The sequence below is a fragment of the Cavia porcellus genome, unplaced genomic scaffold, assembly GCF_034190915.1.
Source record: "Cavia porcellus strain 051 isolate PalLab524CR breed Dunkin Hartley unplaced genomic scaffold, mCavPor4.1 scaffold_11, whole genome shotgun sequence".
Classification (NCBI taxonomy): domain Eukaryota; kingdom Metazoa; phylum Chordata; class Mammalia; order Rodentia; family Caviidae; genus Cavia; species Cavia porcellus.
This window is the reverse complement of record NW_026947494.1, coordinates 53,989,528-54,011,755: the sequence shown is the minus strand read 5'-3', so window position 1 is coordinate 54,011,755 and position 22,228 is coordinate 53,989,528. Positions and strand designations below refer to the sequence as shown.

The window sequence follows — 22,228 nt, the reverse complement described above, 5'->3', positions numbered from 1 at the left end:
ATAGGCCTATAAAGCACATGTAGAAAGTCCTTTTTTATACAAAGTTCTTAAATTGTAGACACCTTTGAAATCTTTTGGTAGTAGCATATCATTTGAGAAATTTGAAATAGTACTAGATTATTAGAGTAGGAATTTTTCTGGTATAAGAATTAGACATTTATTAATTTTTCTATATAAAGGTCAACATTCATTTCTACTTATTAGACTGATTAAAACAAAATAATTATGTCTTTTGCTGTTTTTAGTTTATTGCGCATAGATACGTGTTTAGAATGGAGTCTGGCATTCTGTTCTAAAAATCTAAATGCACATTTTATTTTGTGACATTCTGTTCCTGGGAATATGTTCAATAAAAATGAACAAATTAATATATTTGATTTACTGTACATTTACTGAATTCTTATTTCTTATATTTAAAAACTAAGTGCAAAGTTAATATCAGTAAGTAGGACAGTCAACACAGTGATATATTCTCACTGTGAAATGTTTATATATTTATTAAATGATTTGTTAGACATATACAAGACATATAGAAGGGTTTTCATGGGAGTTTTATTGCATAAGAACATGGTAGGGATAATATAGACTCTTGTAAAACCAGCAATGATAAAAATAATATATATGTTTGCTTATATATATAATATATATAATATATATAACAATATATATATAAGTAATATATATCACATATACATGTTATGTATATGCAGAGAAAAATATTTGAAGAACAGTGTAGGTTATTAAGGTTGCTTTTGAGGACTTGAAATAGCAAAAAAAAAATCTCTAAAAACAAAATACACATATATGGTAAAGTTTATACAAAAGTGTATAATGTTGATTATATGTAGAAAAAAATTAAGTAAAATTGCTTGTAATCCCAGCACTGTGGGAGGCTGAAGTAGGAGGATTACAAGTTTGAGCTGATCCTGCTGGTGGAAGACCCTGTTTCAAAATAAAATGTAAAATGACCAGGCATTTATCTCATTATCAAGGCTGTGGGTTCAATCCCCACAGCTGGAAAAAAAATTTTTTTAAAAATGTATGTTTCACTAGAAGTTCTGTAATCTATAAATAGAGATGGAGAGGATTATCTTACAAAACTACAAAATGGAATTATTGAGAATTTGCTAGGTATGCATAATTTTGTTATGTTTTGTTTTTTAGTAACTCCCCTGAGTGAAGATGTTCTGATAACATTAGGGAAAGAAAAGGTAAGTCATTTATTGGGTTTAGTAACCTCAAATAATTTATATCTAGATCTGCTTTAAATAAGTTTTGGACATAGGCAGCAGGATAATACCATTCAGAAATCATGTTGTGTTTTTAATTTCTTTTTAACTGAGTACTTCTAAAGATTTAAATTTTGCAGTCAATTTTTACAAGAGAGCTGTGTTAGTGGTTAGTAAATAGGCCTTCTCCATGTATCTAGTTCTTGGTTGATTAACCTCTCTTCATAATAAAAACAAAAGGTTACACTTAATTAAATGGTCACAGATATATACCTTTCCTTCTGCTATGGACTAAATATTTGTGTCCTCTCTATATTCATTATATTTAACCCTGTGTGTGATGGTATTTGGTGGTATGACCATTGAGAGGTGGTTAAGTTCTAAGAGCGGAGCCCTCATAAATGAAACTATTACCCTTATAAGTGACTGAAAACACCAGAGTTCTTCCCTTCCAACATATGAGCAAAAAAAGCATTGTATATGACTAAGAGGTCCTTTGTGAGACATCAAATCTGCTGGTACCTTAATCTTGTATTATTTTTATAAGCTGCCCATCTATGGTTCTACTTGATTATAGCAGCCCCAAAAGACTATGACAGCAAGTTAATAGTGAGAATTGACAGTTGGTACTATAAAAAATACTGGAACATGTGGAAACTTTTTTGGAACTAGGTAATGCGAATGGCTGAAGAATTTTGAAGCCCATGGTAGAAAAGAGCAAGAGGAGACCTTTCAGGCAATTGTTTTGATGACTTAAAAGAGGAGTGCTAGAAAGAATCCCTTAGATTTCTTAGAGAGAACCTATATAATCCTGAATAGAATGTTAGTAGAAAATATGAACTGAAAAGGCCATTCTAATGAAGTCTCAGATGAAAATGAGAAGTGTGTTTCCAAGGTCAGGGAAGAGAAAACTAGTGTTTTTCAACTGTCTCTCACCTTTCAATACAACATAGCACCATTGGTCAAAAAATATAGAGTTTTCTTCCCATCAGAAACAAGTTCTGTGGCAGATTCAACACATGATTTTCTAGCAGTCACCATATAATTCAGTTCAGCTTTCTATCAGGCGGTAGAGTGACATCTGGATCACTCAATTGTGCAAGACTGTCTCCTACTTCAATTGACAATTGTAATTAGTAGGTTTCACTTACACTTCTGACTCACCACCTATAAACTGGGGATTTTCGTTCTTTTAATTTTCTTTTAATGTATTCTTTTAATTTTCTGGAGAGGCTCACAGAACTCAGGGATATGCTTTTACTCATAAAGCAGATTACAGAAGATAGACAGCCAGATGAAAGAGATGCATAGGGCAAGGCATGTGAGAAGGGACATCGAGTTTCTGTGCCCTCTGACTGTGCCATCCTAAAACCTCCATGTGTTTAGCAATCCTGAAGCTCCCTTGAAGCTGCTTGTATGCTGCCTTGCTATCATTCAACTCATTAACATATAGAGAGGTACTTCAGAAATTCTAAAAATTTTAGGAATTGTATGCTAGAAAGAAGGATGAAAACCAACTATATATTTTATAGTACTGTCAGTGGTAATGTGGGTCCTTGTAGTGGTAGTGGAAATTAAAACTAAAATGACAGTTTGAATTTACAGGCAAAAGCTTTAATTGAAAGCTAAGTGAAGATAAATGAAGGACTCCAGCTTGAGGAATAGCTAGAGGAGGTGTACTCTGAAGAAGATCAGACTGGCCCATTAGTGAAACAAAGGGGCCAGTTTATGAAGTGTTTATAGGGGGGGTTGTATTAGGGTTTTACTAGAGAGAACAGATATGAGATATACAGATGTAAAAGAAACAACAAGATTGGCTTCCGATGGTCAGCCACAGAGTCAGATGAGGAAAGGTCAGATAAGGAAGTGTGCAGAGGGTGTCTACACACTGGAGGCTGAAGGATTCAATCCAAGGTCTGGAGTTCACCCTAGTGTCTTGGGCAAGACACTTCTGTCTGTGACAGAAGGCCGAAGGCTCTACAATGAAAGGCTGAAGTGTCTATGCTGGAAAGCTGACGAGTCTACACTGGAAGCCAGGAGAGGGTGTCCAAACCAAAGGCCAGACTAGAGCTTCTCCCAAGAATGGAATGCATTTGTCCTTCCTTCTTCCCTTTTATACCTCCAGGTGATGAGCCACCCTAGGGTGGGTCTTCTTGTATATTGTTGGGTTAAGCTTCTAAATGTCTCAAGTTGACACAATCAACCACTACATAGAGTTGATCATCATTATCCTCAATTCTGGTTTCATAGCTCAATTTGAATCCTCATGACTTGAGGGACAGTTTTGTTTTTGTGAGAGGAATCCCTGTGACTTGAAGGGAAATCTCAGTCATCTACGGCTCTCCTGGAATCCAAAGTGACCATTGGTTTAGGACAGTGGAGACTTTAGAGCATAGATATTCTCTCATTCTTGTAGGGTAATGATATAGGATAGGTAAATGATGATTTCTTGGTATCTACATTTTTGAAAATAAAAAATTTGGAATGTCACGTATTGTTTTGTAACTAGCTGTTTCACTTAACAGTGTAGTAGACATCTGTTACCTTAGTAAATTCATGTTAGCCATAATAGTATTCATGTTAACCCTAATAATATAACAATGTTATAAATAATAATACAATAATTATTCATCCTGATACTCCACCTACCTGTATTCTCTTTCTCTTGACTAATAATGTTCTCTCACTTTAATAGCATCTTTTTTCAGTTGCACCAATTAGGGAAAACATGTAGAACATGTGTGTCTGAATCTGGCTTATTCCATTTAGCATGATGGTCTCTAGTTCTACCCATTCTTCTGCAGATGACATAGTTTTATTTTTTATAGCTGAAGTCTATCTATCTGTCTCACATTTTATTTATCCATTCATTTGTTGATGGGCATCTAGGCTGGTTTCTTCTCTTTGCTGAAATGTGCTGCAATAAGCATGAGTGTTATGGATTATATCTAAATGTCCCTACTGTCTTATACTCACAGACAGGGCTTTTGAAAGGCGATTGATCCTTGGAAGACTATAAACTAAATGTGCTATTAGGAGATGGGGCCTAATAGGAGAGGCAGGTTCCTGGAAAGTGTCTACCATCCCCTTTCCTCCCTTTCCTTTCTGCCTCCTGGCTTTGCTCATGGCAGCTTTCCTCCACCTAGGGTCTTCCACTACGCCTTCGTATGTTGCAGCTGGCTACCTATAGACTAAAAACAAACCAAAATAAACTACTTATAAGTTTGGGTGTCAGATAGTTTGTCCCAGCAGTGAGGAGAGTGACTAAGATAATAGATACATTCATAATCTTATATAATATGTATTCTTTTGTTTCTTTTGGGTACATATCAAAGTGTAACATAGCTGGGTTCTATGCTGGTTCTATTTTTTAAGGAACATCTGTACTGCTTTCCATAATGCATGTACTAATTTACATTTCCACCAGCAGTGTAGCAGTGATTCCTTTTTTCCTCACATCTTTGCCAGTATTTATTTTTATATTCTCAGTGGTAGCCATTTTGACTGCAGTAAGATAGACTGTCACTGTAGTTTTGATTTGCATTTTCCTAATGACTAAAAATATTGAACTTTGTTTCATATGCTTATTAGCCATTTATACTTTTTAGTTTGAGAAGTGCCTGTTATCGTTTGCTCATGCAATGTTTGGGCTGCTTGGTTTTTTGGTGGTGTTATATGAGTTCTTTTTGTATTCTAGATGATAATCCTCTTGGAAAAGAAGCTGGCAAAGAATTTTTCTTCTCATTTTGTAGGCTCTCTCTACACTGCATTGTTTCTTTTGCTGTGCAGGTACTTTTAAATTTGATGTAATACTATTTGCTGATTCTTGCTATTTCCTGTGTGATTAGAGACATGTTCAAGAAGTCTTTGCTTGTGCCTAAGATTTCAGGTGTTTTTTCTATATTTTCTTGTAGCAGTTTCAAAATTCTAGGTTTTATACTTTTGATCCATTTTGAATTGATTTTTGTTCAGGGTATGGGATGGAGATCTAGTTTCAGTTTTCTACATATAGATATTCAGTTTTCCCAGCACCATTTGTGAAAGAGCTTGTCTTTATTGTATGTTTTTGACTCCTTTGTCCAGCATCAAATGGCTGCAGTTATATGGGTTTCTGTGTCCATTGTTCTCTTCCATATGTCTGTGTCTCTATTTTTGTACCAGGATCATGCTGGATTTTCTTTTCTTTTGGGTGGAGGGTACTGGGGATCAAACAACCTTATGCCTATCAGGCAAGTGCCTAAACTGCTGAGCTAAATCCCCAGCCCATGCTGTTTTCTTGCTATGGCTTTGTAGTATAATTTAAAATTGGGTATTTGTTATGGTTCATGTTCAGATGTCTCCCCCACAAACCTCATGCAATCTAGTGTTTGTGATTGCTTCGTTGCGTAGCACTTGGATTGGTGGTATGAGTGCTACACTTGCCTGAGTGTGGAGCCAGCATACAGTGTAACAGTAGGAAGAAGGTGTGTCTTCTCTCTTTGTTCTCTTCATGCTTGCTTTTTGTGGCACTCATGAATGGTGGCCCCGCCATGCCATCCAGCCACTTGGAGCCAATTGAGTATGGACTGAAACTTCCATAACTGTAAGAAATAAATCTTCCTATCCCTAGTTTTGAGTGTCAGGTATTTTTTCCTAACAATGAGATAAAAGTAATCAAGACAGAATTTGGTACCAGGAGTGGGGCCATTGCTGTGAATGTACCTGACTGTGTGGTTCAGCAGCCTTTGAAAATGGCTTGTGGGAAACTTGGGGAGGTTCAGAAATGTCACCTGAAAGAGTGGCACTGAAATAGCTTAGGCTGTTCTGTAGGAGAGATTTTGGTCAGAGCTCAGGAGACCAGAAGCCTGATAGAAAGCCTGCCAGTAAAAACCAGGCTCAGGAGATTTCTGCTGGGAGGAATTACTGCATTAGTTGTTGAACTCCACAGGATGTGTGTTATGGCTTGGCAGAAAGTTTGTCTGCGTTTTGCTTGTGTCTAGAGACTTCACCCGAGACTGTGATTAAGGGCAGCAGACTGGTTAATCTAAAGGCAGTGGACTGATTAATCTGGCAAAAGAAATTTCAAGAGAGTCAAATGTCGTGGCAGTGGCATGGCTATTGTTGGGGGCTTTCAGCCAGATTTGTATTTCGAATCAAGAACAAAGAACTCAGCAGGGTAATTTAAAATGTGAGTTTGGCCAGAAAGCTGTGGACTATAAAAATAGAGCTGAAATCTTGATTACTGAGAAACAACAGAGAAATAAAAGATGGCCTGGGGCACTCCAAGAAGCTGTGGGTAGCCACCCTTTGTAGCCTCAAAACTGCAAAAGTGAAAGACTTTGCTTGGAGGAGAAAGCTGCAGAGCACTGTGTTCTAGAGTGGTGACAGAGGCCACAGGAAGTTACAGAATGGCAGCAGTTGTACCAGATTCCAGAGTGCCGATGACATAGAGAAGCTGTTCCTCACGATCAGGTTCAGAGAGCTCAGTGATCCAGGCACTGGACTCCTACAGACAAGAGAAAGGAAAGCCTGGCTACTGTTCCAGCTGGCAGCAGACACTGACAGTATCCACATGTTGCTGGTTTGAGGTGAATGGAGAATGCATGATTTCTCTGTTATTTGTGGTGCCCATAAGTGGTGCCATGCCACCCTGCTGTTTGGAGCCAACTGAGTGTGGACTGAGACCTCTAAAATTGTAAGAAATAAACCTTTCTTTCCCTAATTTTGGGTGTCAGGTATTTTGTCTCAGTGACAAGTAAAAGCAACCAAGGTGGTATAAATGCTTCCAGCCTTGTTTTTGTTCTTTTTTTTTTTTTTTTTTTCTCCAGATTGTTTTTACTGTTCTGGGTTTTTGTGTTCCTTTGGCTAAAATCCAAATTTGGTACAATGCCAGCCTATGACCCATACTACTTTCATTTTAATTGTTGTATAGAAAAATAGCAAAGAGATTATGTATTCTGCTTTTCATTATTTTACATTTCTCTGAATTCTGTGATCTAACTCTTTGGGAGTTGGTCTTATTGCTGAATTTCATTGATGTTTTCTACCTTTAATAACTGATAAAATTGCAACTATTATTTCATTGGTAGCCATTAGGCATCAGTGTTCTTCACCCTATCCACTTTATACTTCTTTTCCCAGTGTTTTCAACATGTTTCAGCTAGCAGGGGATTATGTAGCAAGTTTCACTTGTGATACCAGTTTTTGCACGATTTCCCAGTTTACAGGTTAGGACCACAGAACTTAGATGAACGGTTAAACTCTTAGTTAAAATTTATTAAAGTGAGGAGACATAGATTAAAATGATCAAAGAACAAAGGCACTTTCATGTTGGTAATTTGTATCTTCTACTTCTCCTCTAATTAATCTGGCAAATTTCAATGACTATCTCAACTTGGATTTCATTGATCCCCCTCCCATTTCTTTGGTGTAAATTATTATTTCTTCATCATCCTACAGACTTTATTTGATCTTTCTGAGTTGATGGTAAAAAGTAAAGTCATTAATTTGAGAACTTTCTTTGGTTTCTAATATAGGCTTTTAATGATACAAAAATTCTCATCTGAGTAACACTTTTACTTTACAGAAATTTTGGTGTTTTATTTTTAAACATAATAACTTATGATGGAAATTATATAATTTTATTTTCCCATTGGTTGTTTGATTTATGGATTATTTATAAGTGTTTTTTAATATCTATCTAATTTGCAATTTTCTTCTTTTCTCTTATCTCTAATTTCATTATTTGCCATTTTTTGACCATTTTTAATATCAATATGGTTGTGTTGAAACCTACTTTTCTTTCTTTCTTTCTTTTCTTTTCTTTTTTTTTTTTTTCTTTTTTTTTCTTTTTTTTTGGCCTTTTGAGACAGGATCTCCCTATAAAGTTCAGGCTGGTCTTGAACTCACTTTGTAGCCCAGCATCAAGTTTGCAAAGATCCTCCTGCCTCAGCCTCTCAAGCGCTGGGATTACAGATGTATGTCTCCACACCCATCTAAACCTACTTTCTAGTTTATCTTTTTTATTTCTATTTACCTGCTTTTCCTCTTTGAAAAATTTAATTACATATTTTAAAAACCAAGTTAATTACCATTTTGGCTTAATGTCCTCCCTGCTCTTACAAAACTCTTCACTGACATCAGGACAGTGGCACATTAGTTAATATGTTCTACAAACAAAAAGATAGTGAATAAATTCCAGAGTTTATTGTAATTCAGAGTAACCCCAATATTCCATCTTGTTCCTCAGCTATATCAAGCACACTGTTTCAGGGCCTTTGTATTTTTCTCTATCTAGAATATTTTTTTCTAAGATTTTAACTTCACTTATCTTTTGTCTTCTTCTCTGCCACAGAAATGTTGGCTGATTATAGAGCTCACCCCTGCATCAGATTATGTAAAATTACTATTTCTTGATCTTCTTATCTGATTTTTTTGTTTCTTAATGGCATTTGGACTGCCTAAAGTTCACGTATTTGTTTGGTTTTCTGGATCTGCCTCAATTTTCTTCACCTTTGCATCCCTATCTCCTTCAACAATGTTTGGTAACTAGTAACTGTTGAAACAATATTGACTGAGTGATTGATTGCATAAATATGGAATGAATGATATTCACTTATATTTCCATTTGTATGTTCAATTAGAAAAGTGGGCTGATCTATCCAATCACCGAAAACATTAATTTGCTTTGCAATTTGAAATTAAAATATATTGCTCTACACTCCTTATTATATTTTTATATTTAATAATGGGATGCCACTAAAAACTTACCACCTGCTGCATATTTACATTCTTAAACACTTTCTGCTAGGCACTTTTACTATTAGTTTGTGAATTGAGGTATCTTAGAACAATGTATAAATTTCACTGTCATTCAGAAACAAAACTATTTATATATTTTTAAAAAGCAGTTAATTTAAATTATTTTTTTCTAGTTCCAAAAATTGAGACATGATCTAGAAATGGTACTATCTACTATTCAATCAAAGAATGAAAAGTTAAAAGAAGACTTAGAAAGGTATATTTATATCATAATTACCATTAATCATTGGCATGTTGAATGGGCATTTAAAGTTTTATTTAGTTATTTGTTCTGTTTTTCTAAAGGGAGCAGCAGTGGTTGGATGAACAGCAACAAATAATGAAATCTCTTAATGTACTACACAATGAATTAAAAAATGAGGTTGTGACATTTTCTGAATCAAGGTAATTAATATTCTTGATATTTAGACTAGGAAAAATTTTTTTAATATTACATGAAATACAGATAAAAAGGCAAATTTTACCAGGAAGCATTAGTCTTGCCCTCACTTTTATCACATATTTGTTACATTGACTTTTTATGAGTGACTTGACTTGGTTTTATCATTCTTTTCCCTACAATATTTATTACCTTCATAAGCTCGTTACTTGGTTAAAACACAAAGTTTTAACTAAATTTTTACAAATAACCAGGTATGTGCATATGTGTTTAATCTGTTAAATGTTTCTCTCAATTTTTTTTATCTATTAGAATCTTAAATGAGCTCAAAACTAAAATCCTTAATACAAAAAAATTTAAGGAGAAACTTTTGATTACCTTGGGTGAGTTTCTAGAAGACCATTTCCCTCTGCCTGATGGAGCTGTTAAGAAGAAAAAGGTAAGTTTTAGAATAGATATTTATATAGATAGTTATATTTGAGATTGTTTAGGTAAGTCCCAAGGCAAGTTTTCTCATATACTATAGTTTAAAGATATATACACAGATACTTGTACAGAAATATGCCATCATCACATTTTATTTACTAAAAATAAACTCCCTGATTGGTCAGTAAAATAGAATTCGTTCAATACACTTTTAATGTTTTCTTCATATGATGGGGAAAATCACAGCTTTTAAAAGTAGTGTATTGAGGGGGCTGGGGATTTAGTTCAGCGGCATAAGCGCCTGTCTTGCAAGCAGGCTGTCGTGAGTTCCATCCCTGGTACCGATAAAAATGAAAAAGACAAAAAAAAAAAAAAAAGGTAGTGTATTGAATACCATCAAAGGTGTTAATGAAACACTATATATTGTGAGATGGGTACAATGTAGTAACGAAATTTTATGAATTGAATCTTTTTGTACCAAAAAATAGAACAGTACTTTATCAGTACTTTATGTCCAGTAGGTGAGTTTTCTTTTTCTTTTTTTCTTTTTTTTTTTTGAACTCACAGCCTTGTGCTTGCCAGGCAGGCACTTACATCACTGAGCTAAATCCTCAGCCCTTAGTAGGTGAGTTTTGTTTATTGTTGTGTTGTTTGCTTTTTACCATTTTCCATGACGAGTATATGTGTATTAGTTAGCTTTCTGGTTGGTGCTGGTGGGACACCATCCCTGACATCAGCAACTTAACGGAGATGAAGTTTAATTTGGCTTATAGTTTCAAGTAATTTCAGCCCATGATTGACTGGCTCCAAAGCAGAAACATCATAATTATTGGGCATGTGGAAGCAAAACTGCCTGACTCATGGCAGTAAGGAAGCAGAGCAGGGAAACAGTGCTAGAAAGAAAGGCAAATGGGACTAGACATAGACCTCTAACACCATGCCTTCAGGATCCATCCAGACGTACCTAGAAGTGTGCTTTACTGATGATTCCTTAAGCAGGTCCCAAGCGATCAACTTCACAGTTAAACTCGATTGTCATAGTATATGTCTTTTTAAATCAGCAGAGTGTTAAATTTGTTTATGTAGGTAGTGATGGCAAACCTTTTAGTGCTGTCAGTGATACAGCCTGATGTTGCACATGTTCCGTAGATTCACCACCACCAATCTAGGTTATAGACTATTTGAATATGATATAGTAAATCTTTTCCAAAAATGCAAACCAAACATTTGGTGACAAAAGATTGTGAACAACCACTTTCTTTTATTTTAATACTGCATAAAAAGGAAATGTATGAGACTATTGAAATTGGCACTAGAATGAGCTAAAGTATATTTAGGGGTTTTATTCTTATTTTTTAATAAAACTTGGACTTTCCATAAGATGAAGTCTGTAAATGCCTTAGAAAAGTGGATTCATATGGTCTTTTGTCTACCTGTTTAGCTTTGTTGCTCATCTGTTCATCTTTTACATGAATTTATTCAACCATATCATTAGCTCCAACAAGTATGTATTAATTCCTTTCACTTTTTTGTGCCTATACACTCTGCCTGGAAACCTGTTTGGTCTGATGTCATTGTATCATTTTTATTTGCATATCTTTTATAGTACCTTTTGAATTCTTTTCTTTTTTTAAATCTGATGGTAGGTATTTGTTCTAATATGAAGGCTATACCCCCAGGATAAGTGAATGTGAGAATACTAAGAAAAAGTTTTTTTGTATGTGTGATATGCGTGCTTTTTATTTTTCTCTTTCACATTATCTGTAGGCATTATATTTTTATGAACTATGTCTCTCTACTCATTATTATTTATACTTTTTATTTATTGAGGAAATTATTAACAACAATTCTAGTAATCCTCCAATGTCTCATTTTGGATTAGAATCCCAATCTTGTGACCTCATTTAACCTTAATTATCCTGCGAAGGCAAGTCATGATTTGTAGTCATGATTTTAATCTTAATAAATATATTCAAGTGTCTAATTAAGAAAGTATTTTTTTTCTTTGATGGTTGCCTCACTCTAGATCATTATGGTAGACTGGATCAAACAAACAAACAGACAAACAAATAAGCTGTATTACATTTAGAGAACATCCCTGGTTATGAGAGGTTGCTTATCTATCTGATGTGGAAATAATTAAAGAAACTAGTGGTGATTAACATGGATAAGGGAGACTTAAATTTTATGTTAGCTATCTCAAATATTTGCAAAATAGTTGTGTAAAATTTAAATGAGATTTTTTCCTGTTATTCCATGAAAAAAAAGAAGAAAAAAAAAACAATGAGTTTAGTTAATATTAGGAACTGTCAAGTGCTGTGGAAAGATGATCAAATGCCCATAAAAGTAAGTTTCTTCTGATATTATAATGTGGAATGTCGTTTATTTGGAGAATTTTTATTGAAATTTCCAAATATTGGACTCTATATTGTATGCCATCTATATTTCTTTATCTACTATATGTTTATGGATAGTATGAATTATATAGTAGTTACAGCAGGTTTTTTGTTTTAGAAGTCATCTGAACTGCATTTTTATGAGTTTGACTTTTGTACAATAAGGTTTTTACTTTGAGAAGTTTTTTTGTTTGTTTTTTTGAAATGGGATCTCACCATGTAGTTAAGGCTGCCCTTGAACTCACTGTGTAGTCCAGGCTGGTTTCAAACTCACAGTGATTCTCTGGCCTCAGCCTCCTGGGTCCTTGGGATAACAGGTGTGCACCACCATGTCAGGCTCAGAAGTCTTTTTAAATCACTTATATGAGTTTGATTTTAGTTACCTTGTATCATTGCAACTAAGAAATATTAATTTTAAAAATTTTGTAATATAATCCAACAGTCTACTGTTGACAGAATTAAAATGTTTTTATTCACATTTCTTTCAAAGAAAAACATTCAAGAATCAACTGCACAGCTGATTACACTGCATGAAGTGTTAGAGGTAAGGGCTTTGTGTGTGTGGAGATTCTTTTTTTGTTTTTTTTTTTATCTTAAAGCTGTCTCTTCGTCACTCGTAAACAATTATAGTTAGGGTTGTAAAGGAAAAAGTAGTACTTTAATCCTTAAGTTATACATCAAACTTTAATGTGGTTATAATAATTTGTCTCTACTGCAAAATTAGTTTTTGTCTTCTATGTAGTGTTGGTGACAATATTGTCATTTTTTTGTTTTTATTTATTTATTTTGGTACTGAGAATCAAACTCAAGACCTTGCACTTGCCAGGCAGGTGCTGTGCTGATCTGTGCTGAGCTGTATTTTTAGCCTTTGTCATTTATCAAAAAGAACATAAAATTGAAGTCCAACTTTTAATTATGTTCTCAAAGTTTATTAAAGTTACAGATTTTAAAAGTTTTTGCTACTGTTTGCATAATATCTTATGTCATACTGACAGAATTTTATTTATTTACTTATTTTTATTTATTTTGGTACTGGGAATTTGTACTTAGGACCTCACACTTGCCAGACAGGTCCTGTGTTGCTAAGCTATATCCCTGGAGCCTTAATTATAGCATTTTAGTTAGTTCTGTACTGTAACATATGTAAGTGATTGCAAAGAATTTTTCCACAGTTGTGGAAATCTGTGCACAATTTCCCTTTATAACTATCTCCTTTGTCAAAAATGTAATGAGTGAACAATTCTGAACTTCTGTTTGACATTTTATTTTGTTTTATAAATGTCTTTGACCTTTTTACAAAATGTTTTTGAACTCCCACTAGATTACTAAATATGTTAAATACTTTAGAAAATCTTATACGAAAATATATGGCAATTGGACAGAGAAGAAAGCAGTCTGTGAAGAGCAGGACATTTATCAATTAGTGTTCCTTTTTTTTTTAAAGAAATTTTAATATCTTCCCTTCATTTATTTAATTGATTTATCCACTGCAGTATGGGAATTGAACCCAGTGCCTTGAGCACAAGTAGGCAAGGGCCTTACCTCTGAGTCATATCCCCACCCAGTGTCCTTTTTACTTAGTACTAATAAGTTTAGAAGAATGTTTTCAGAAAACATGTTTTGTTCTAATATAATGAATTGGGTATAAAAGTCTGTTTCTGTCCAATTAATTTGGTGCCTCAGGATGCCTTTCTTAATACTAAATATTATTGCTTTGAAAAGCTAAATGCAAATATTTATTAGATTTGTGATTAAAATAGTTAACATAGCTACTCCAATTTATAATGAAACCATGACAGCTGTTTTCATAGATATATTTACTTTTTAAATAAAAATCGTCGGGGCTGGGGATTTAGCTCAGCGGCATAAGCGCCTGCCTTGCAAGCAGGCAGTCGTGAGTTCCATCCCTGGTACCGATAAAAAGGAAAAAAAAACAAAAAAAAAATAAATAAATAAATAAAAATCGTCACTTCATGCATCAACTGTCATGGGTAAAATATTCAGATGTACTATGGGATACAATATAAAACTTAGAAAACTATCTCAGTCTTATTATCAATGATAAAAGTGATCAGTATTTAAATTTCAATTCAGTGAAAAATGAAGTATCTGTATATTCATTTTAGATATAAATTTTTAGCATTTAACTATTTCTAGTAATAGTGCTAGGGATTGAACCCAGGGCCTGACAAATGCTAGGAAAGGGCTCTGTAACTTAAGTTAAACCCCCAACTCAGAAGTTTTTAAACTGAATTAAAAGAAGCAAGTGCTCTAAATAGGATTATATTTAATTCTTTGCCATAATACCTAAAAGAAAGGAGGCCATAACTTTCCTCTCCTCCATTATGGGACATGAAAGAGGTATAATTAATGATAGTTTTAATTTTTATTTCAAGAAATGAAATACTGGTATTGTGAAATATGATTTAAATTAGAGCTTGACAGGTTAATTTTATGTACTTTTGTAGCACTTTATATTTGTATATCTATATTATGCTTTTTCTTTTCCATTTCCTTAAACTGATAGCATCTTTCAGTAAAAGCTTTGGCCTGGCAAATTTGTTAATTTTGTTTTCTTATGGAATCCCTTAATCCTATTGAGTGCTGGTTTTATAATTCGTGAAAGTATTGGAAAGTGGATAAAGAGACAAAAATATGTCTACATTTAGCATTTTCACTCTTAAATATTTGGAAAGACAAGTGATTCTCAGTTTTCATTAGCAATCTATCTTTCTTATGAGCACACAATCCTATTTAGTAACAACTAAGAACACAATTAATGAAGCTAATTTTATGGAATGCATTTTGGGAAATAGTAACCTGTGAATAGGAATCTCCCAAATATCTCATTTTTAAAATAATCCCTCAGTGTTCTTGGTAAAGAAATGAAGTTGAAGGAAATGCTAGCAATAAAATTGATCATTTTAAAATTTCATCAGGATTGGAATGTTTGTAAGGAGGAACTGATGAGCTCCTTTCCACTCCCCAAGTTTTCTTTTTTCTCTCTCCCTCTCCCTGTTTCCCTGTCTCCCTCCCTCCCTTCCTCCTTTTGTCCCTCAACCTGTCTCCCTTCCTTACTTCTTCTTCCTTTCTGTGATACTTAGGATTGAATTGTACATGCTGGGCAAGCACTCTACCACTAAGCTATGTATGTCTCTAGGCTGTTTTTAAAGAATTTTAATTCGAGGCAGAATCCTGCTGTGTTGTCTAGGTTGGCCTTAAATTTTTGATCTTCCTGCTTTAGCCTCCTGAGTTGCTTTGTGTGCCACCATGCATGGCTTACACCAATATTATGATACTCTGTGTACAGTATTTTGTTGATTGATTGATTGATGCTATGTATTGAACCCAAGGCTTCTCACATGTTCACAACTCTTCTACCACTCTGAATTTCACCTTTGTTGGGGGCAGGACTTTATATTGAACCCCATGGCCTTTGCACTGAACTGTATCTCCAGCCTCTTTTTCAGATTTTGAGATAAGAGTACTTGGTATCTTTCTTCCCTAGCCTTCCAGAATATGGGATTACAGGCTTGTGCCATCAGGCCTGGCTATGAATTTTGCTTTATAAAATTCTTGTCTTTTTCTGAATAAATTATTAATCACAAGAGAAGGAACACTTGTAAATGCTTTCTAGCTAGTTTGGGGGAAATTTTTTTAAATGTTAAGATCAGAAATTAATTTCAAAACTTTGCCATTACTAATACCTATAGTCTTTTAAAAATTTAGGTTATTACAATATATAAAAATTATAAATAGTTGTTTAATGAGAAAAGAGATCAACATTTTTGGTAGAACAATTCTTGGTTGTTTTATTAAAGCTGCAGGTAGATTTTCCTCCACGTAAAGTGTATTTTCAATGATATTTTTTCCTAGATTCTTATAAATAGATTATTTGATGTTCCACATGATCCATATGTCAAAATTAGTGATTCCTTTTGGCCACCTTATATTGAGCTGCTGCTGCGCAATGGAATTGCCTTAAGACATCCAGAAGATCCAACCCGAATAAGATTAGAAGCCTTCCATCAATAAAAAGATGATCTCTTTTTACACGATAAATTCAAAGATATTCAAAGATAATAGGAATTTGTTTGAATAAGGATTATTGCAAATCAAAGCAATAGTCTCTCTTTTATCCTTAGATGACACATACTGCCATCTATTCATTTTTAAAATGGTCTTCCCTGATTCTGTCAGTTCTTTAGTGTTTTAAACTATATGGACAATAGTACAAGTGGAAAGTTTCTGCATTTATAAAGCATTTGTTGTATCTTATCCAATATTCTTTTACTAATTTTTTAACTTCTAATGTATACAATGTAATTTTTTAAAAATTTGTGACAGTATCTTTTATGCTTTTTGAGTTCCATTTGATGCATAATACTTTTATATTTAGGAATTATAATAGAAAATTATTTAATTTATAAATGATGTTAGAGTAATATCCAATGTAAAAAGTGAGTTAATTTAAAAATATTTAGCAAAGTGTTTCATGTGTATTGCCTTGTTTCTAGATTTATTAAAAATTGGAATTTAAAAACTAATGGATAAAGCTAGGATTAAAGCTATATTTTAATACATATTATATACTAAGTGATATTTTATATTACTCTATTCTTAACTTTGCAATTATTACCAACAAAATCGTGTTTGTGACATTTTGTAAATTTTTTGTAAATAAAATTGTAAGACCCTCTAGCTGCTGGTGATATTGCATATTTCTTTATAGAGGCTTTTTGCAGGTAGATAGGAGTCATTCAGGAATATGTGCAAGCTAAATGAGAGAACTCTAAACCCTTGTAGTACCATTAATTTTCTAAGAGAAATTTGTGCATACTTTTATAGTTGGGAATGCTTTCTACTGTGTATCATCCAAGTTTCTTACCTTTATCTTTTTTATGGTAAGTAAATAGTATTTAAAGTCAATCATGTCATTATATAGAAAATACAAATACTTTTATATGTTAGAGAATACGTCTTTTCAGGGGAAGATTACATATAAAATTCCTTTGTAGAATACTCCAGTTGTTTGTTGATTCCCCAGCATCACAAAACAAAATAACAGCAACAAATTAGTTGACAGCGTTATGAGAAAAGACAATTATAGATCAATTTCTCATGAACATAGATGTAGAAATACTCAAAACAGTATTAGCAATCTAATCCAACTATAACAAATAATTGTACACCTTGGTAAAGCAGCATTTATTCTAGCTTTGAAAAGCTGGCCCAGCAGTTGGAAATAGTTAATGTAACCCACATAATAAGACTGAAGCAGAGCTAAGTGTGGTGATATACAACTGTTATTCCAGCACTGAGAAGGCTGAGGCAAAATGGTCAAGATTTGAGTACTACCTTGGCTACATACAGAGTTGAAGACTATCTTGGGCTATGTAGCAAGAGCCTGTCTTTAAAAAAAAAAATTCAGAAATGCCATTTGTTAAAATACAGTGCCTATTCGTATTCAAAAAATTCTTTAAAGAACCAAAACTGGAGCTGGGCATGGTGGTACATTCCTATAATCCTAACTTTAACAGGAGGCTGAGGCAGTGGAGTCCCATGAATTTAAGGGCAGCCTAATCTGCAGTGAAACCCTGTCTCAAAAAAGACAAACGAAACAAAAAAACCAAAACTCTCAATAAATAGGAATCTAACAGATCTTGATAAAGAATATTTACGGGGGCTGGGAATTTTTTTTTTTTTTAATTTTCTTTTTGTCTTTTTTTTCATGTTTATCAGTACCGGGGATCAAACTCACGACCGCCTGCTTGCAAGGCAGGTGCTTATGCCACTGAGCTAACTCCCCAGCCTCCACCCCTTTTTTTAATTTTTATTTTTATTTATTTATTTATTTTTGTCTTTTTTTCAGGGGTCTGGGGATTTAGCTCAGCCGCATAAGCACCTGGCTTGCAAGCAAGCAGTCGTGAGTTTGATCCCCAGTACCAATAAAAAGAGAAAAAAAAAATATTTACAAACTCCCCATATATTTAGTAGTGGGAGACTAGATGCTTTCCCTCTAAGATCAAGAACAAGTCAAGGATAGTCTACCTCTATTATTCCTGGTCGGTGTCAAAAGTTCTTGCCAATAAAATAAATTCATAAGAATTAACCAAAATTTAGGGACTGAAATCTAGCTAACAGCAGGTATTCTGAAGGAGTGACTTTCTAGTAGATAACTTTTAATTTATTTCATATACACATATCATCAATGAATTTTTGTTTTGTTTTGTTTTTTATTTATTATTATTATTATTATTATTTTTTTTTTTTTTTTTTTTTTTTTTTTTTTGAGACACAACCTCACTATGTAGCCCAGACTGGCCTTAAACTCTCCATTATCCTCCTATAGTCTCCTGAGTGCTGAGATTACAGATGTTCAGCACCATACCTGCCTGAATGAACTTTTAAAATGAGAAATTTAAAACTTCACTTTTGAGGGAAAAAAATATGTGAGAAAAATTTCAAATCTGTTAACAAGAAATCAAACAAGAACTAAACAGGAACAATCATATAAGCTCAAAGTGTATATGATTTATGAATCAGGGCAGTTTAGTTTATTATGTCATTATAGGTGATTGGAGCATCAGCACAGCTTTGTTGATTTTCCTTGCCTCTAATCCCATGAACAATATGGCAGTGCTAAAGAGGTATTGGTTTTAGCGATGGCTAAGCAAACCAGGTCCAAAGAACTCTTGGGTACAAGGGTAATGATCTTGTTTTTTGTAGCAGTGAGGTTCTTTTCATTTCAAGACAAGCATTTATAGAGTTGTCAAACTGTGGTATTCTTCACAAATTTAGTTGACTATATGACTAGTTTAAGGAAGCTTTTATATTAAGAGATGGATAAGCCTTGTAATTTTTTGTCAGCAAGAATTTGCAAAGATAACTTGGTTGAGCCCAATAGAGGTGGGACCAAACAGTCAATGAGAACTGGCTGTCTCACAACACAAAACCTTACTTCAGAGTACTGGATATATATCCAAAACAGTATGATTCATAAAGACTAAATATATAGAGATCGAAAAATTACATCAATTAAGCAAAAAATCTTTCTCCTGCTTTTAAATTGAATTGTGTATCTTACTCAGTTTGGGATTTTGTGTATTTTCAACACAAGTATTTTTAATCAGATATATGATTACAAATAACTTCTTCCAGTCTGTCTTGTCTCTATTAATGATGTGTTGAAGCACAAAAATACAGACTTTTTCTTTTTGCTCTTTTTGAGACAGGGTTTCTCTACGTAGTTCAGGCTAGTCTTGAATTCATTTTGTAGCCCAAGCTGGACTTGAATTTACAGCAATCCTCCTGCCTCAGCCTTCTAAGTGCTGGGATAATAAATGTGTGCTATCATGTCTGGCAAAAATGTGGACTTCTAATGAAATGCCATTTGTTATTGTTTATAGATTATGCTTTTGTTGTCATAGTGAATAATGTGTGCCATATTATGGAATACTATTTTCTTCCATAAGTTTAATTTATATTATATGTGAGTATTATTATTATTATTACTACTTTTTAAAAATGGTCCTAGAGATTGAACACAGGGACTCCTATATATTAGAAAGGTGCTCTACTTTCCCATGCTGGTACTGATGATAGAACCCAGGAACAACTTGACTGTTGAGCTACATCCCCAGCTCTTGATTGATTAATTGATTATAGAATCTTGTTGAGTTGCCTGTGAAGGCCTCAATTTGTGATCCATTTCAGCTGCTTGCATTGCTGGGATTACAGGAATTCACCACCCTATTTGGCAAGTTTAACTTTTATATTTAGTTATGTGAATCATTTTGATTTATAATTTATATATAATATGGCATAAAGAGATTTTAATGTATAGAATAAAATTCCTGAGTCCATAGGGTTATAATCAAATAAATGTGAAAAATGAATATGTCCCTGCAGCATTATGAGTAAATACGAGTAGAAAGTTGTCTTTAGACCAACACCCTAAAAATAATTTTGTAAACACCGTCATAATTTAGCATTCTCTAAAGATGCTAAAGTTAGGGAAAGTCAGGATAAATTTTCATAGTTTGTGATTATCTCTGATTTTTATTCTGTACAAAGGGAAATGCAGGAAATATAATACTTTCATAGTGGAGAAACCCAGCAGATACAACCTTCATATCGTAATCAGGGTTAATATTACTGGAAATAAGACATCGATATACAAATTGCAACATGATGCACTGAGGACACATCATTTCTTCGATATTCTTGCTCAAAATTCATAATCTTATTTTAATCAAGGAAACTATCAGATAAATCTAAATGCACATTATCTTAATGGTCACTGTTTAGTGACCACTTAATGGTCACTGTTTAATGACCAGCCAGTACTTTCAATGTGTTGAGATTATAAAATACAAAGAAAACCTGGGAAAATCACAAATTGAAGGACACTGAAAATAAGAAAAACAAAAAACACCAACTGACTACAAGATAGGATCCTACAAAAACTTCTGGGACAAAGAAAGTAATATTTGAAAACCTGGAGAAATTTGAATAAAGTGTACAGTTTCTAATATACTAGTTACTGGTTTTGGTAACTATAAGATGTGTTAGATAATTTTTTTTTTAACTTTTTTTTTTTTGTCTTTTTCCTTTTTATCGGTACCGGGGATCAAACTCACGACTGCTTGCAAAGCAGGTGCTTATGCTGCTGAGCTAAATCCCCAGCCCCGTGTTAGATAATTTTACATAATAACTTTCTCTGGACTCTGGTAGGTAGAGTAATACATGTGTACTTATTATTTTCCAGTAGTGGAAATTGACCTCAATGGTGTGCTTTATTTTTCATTTTGAAACAAGGTCTCGCTTAGTTGCCAGGCTAGATTAGAATTTGTAGTCTTCTCGCTTTAGCCTCCCAAATAGCTGGGATTACAGGTGTGAACCACTATACCTGGCTATACAGAAATAATTTTAAAGCTCCTAGGTGCAGATGAGTCAAAATGGAAAGTTTAAAGAATAAAAATTACAACATTAAAAATAATACTTTTTAAATGATATATCCATGCTAACTGAAAAATTAAAGAAGTAAAGCTATCTAATACAAAGATAGGCAAGGCAAACAGATTTTGCTGTTTGACTCTCCTTTTTCTAATGACTTAGTTTAGGTAATCTACTGTTCATACCACCATGTGTTTAGCTAAAAACAAATGTGGTTATATGAGACCCTTTAGTGATTTATTAAGGAATACATTTAATAGTATATGTCTACTGAGGAACTTTTTAGAAAAATATTTTTCCCAGTGGTTAAAAATCACAGGAAGAGATGGCTTCGTTTGGTAGATACTTTTGGGTCTGCATGCAAAATCTGAAAGTGTTTAGCCATTTTGTAACCATAAGGAGAAGTTTCCATGGAGAAATCTGGCATGTTTAGAATGGCAGAACCACAAAAGATTAAGAACAATTCTGATAATATTGTTGACCCTACTGGGGAACATACATAAAGATAAGATTTCCTTCTGATTATATCAATCAAGGTTTATCAATCAGTATATATCAAGGTTTTATGTTACTTGAACCTTGAAGCAACACTCGACAAGATAATAAACTACAATATGTAGTCACTTTTGATAAAATTAAGTTTAGAGGAAAAAATTTAAAAATTTTGAGTGCAATATGACTGACTTAAAGTGTATATTTTGAGAATATTTGAGGAATTATGGTTCTTTCACTTAAAAAGTACAAAAGCTTTTTAAAAACAAAAGCAACAAATGAAATAATTTGCTGCAAAATGGAATTATAATCACAGGTACTAGGAGCCAGAGGTGGGAAAATTACTTGAGTCTAGGAGTTCAAAACTAGACTGGGAAACATAACAAGCCTCATCTCAAAATATAGGAATGACAGTGTATCTCTCATTAGCAAGCAATAAAAGTCATTGGTACTAAGAGAATAAAAGACTAACAGCCTTATGTTTTATAACCAAGTAAATGGTTACTCAAGAATGAGACAAAAATGCATTTTATGACATATAAAAACTA

At 33.6% G+C, this 22,228-nt stretch overlaps 1 protein-coding gene across 3 annotated transcripts in view; it reads left to right on the top strand.

Moving 5' to 3' along the window:
• Positions 1-22,228, top strand: part of Cenpk (centromere protein K) — an 89,597-nt gene that overhangs the window by 27,527 nt on the left and 39,842 nt on the right. For 2 of the 3 annotated variants that reach the window (XM_063258257.1, XM_063258258.1), the window contains exons 5-9: positions 1,165-1,211; positions 9,143-9,225; positions 9,315-9,413; positions 9,721-9,847; positions 12,721-12,774. In XM_063258257.1, coding sequence (XP_063114327.1) covers positions 1,165-1,211; positions 9,143-9,225; positions 9,315-9,413; positions 9,721-9,847; positions 12,721-12,774 — 410 coding nt within the window. Of the gene's footprint in view, positions 1-1,164; positions 1,212-9,142; positions 9,226-9,314; positions 9,414-9,720; positions 9,848-12,720; positions 12,775-16,106; positions 16,932-22,228 lie in introns of those variants that run through there. The other variant, XM_003461596.3, reaches the window with a different exon arrangement.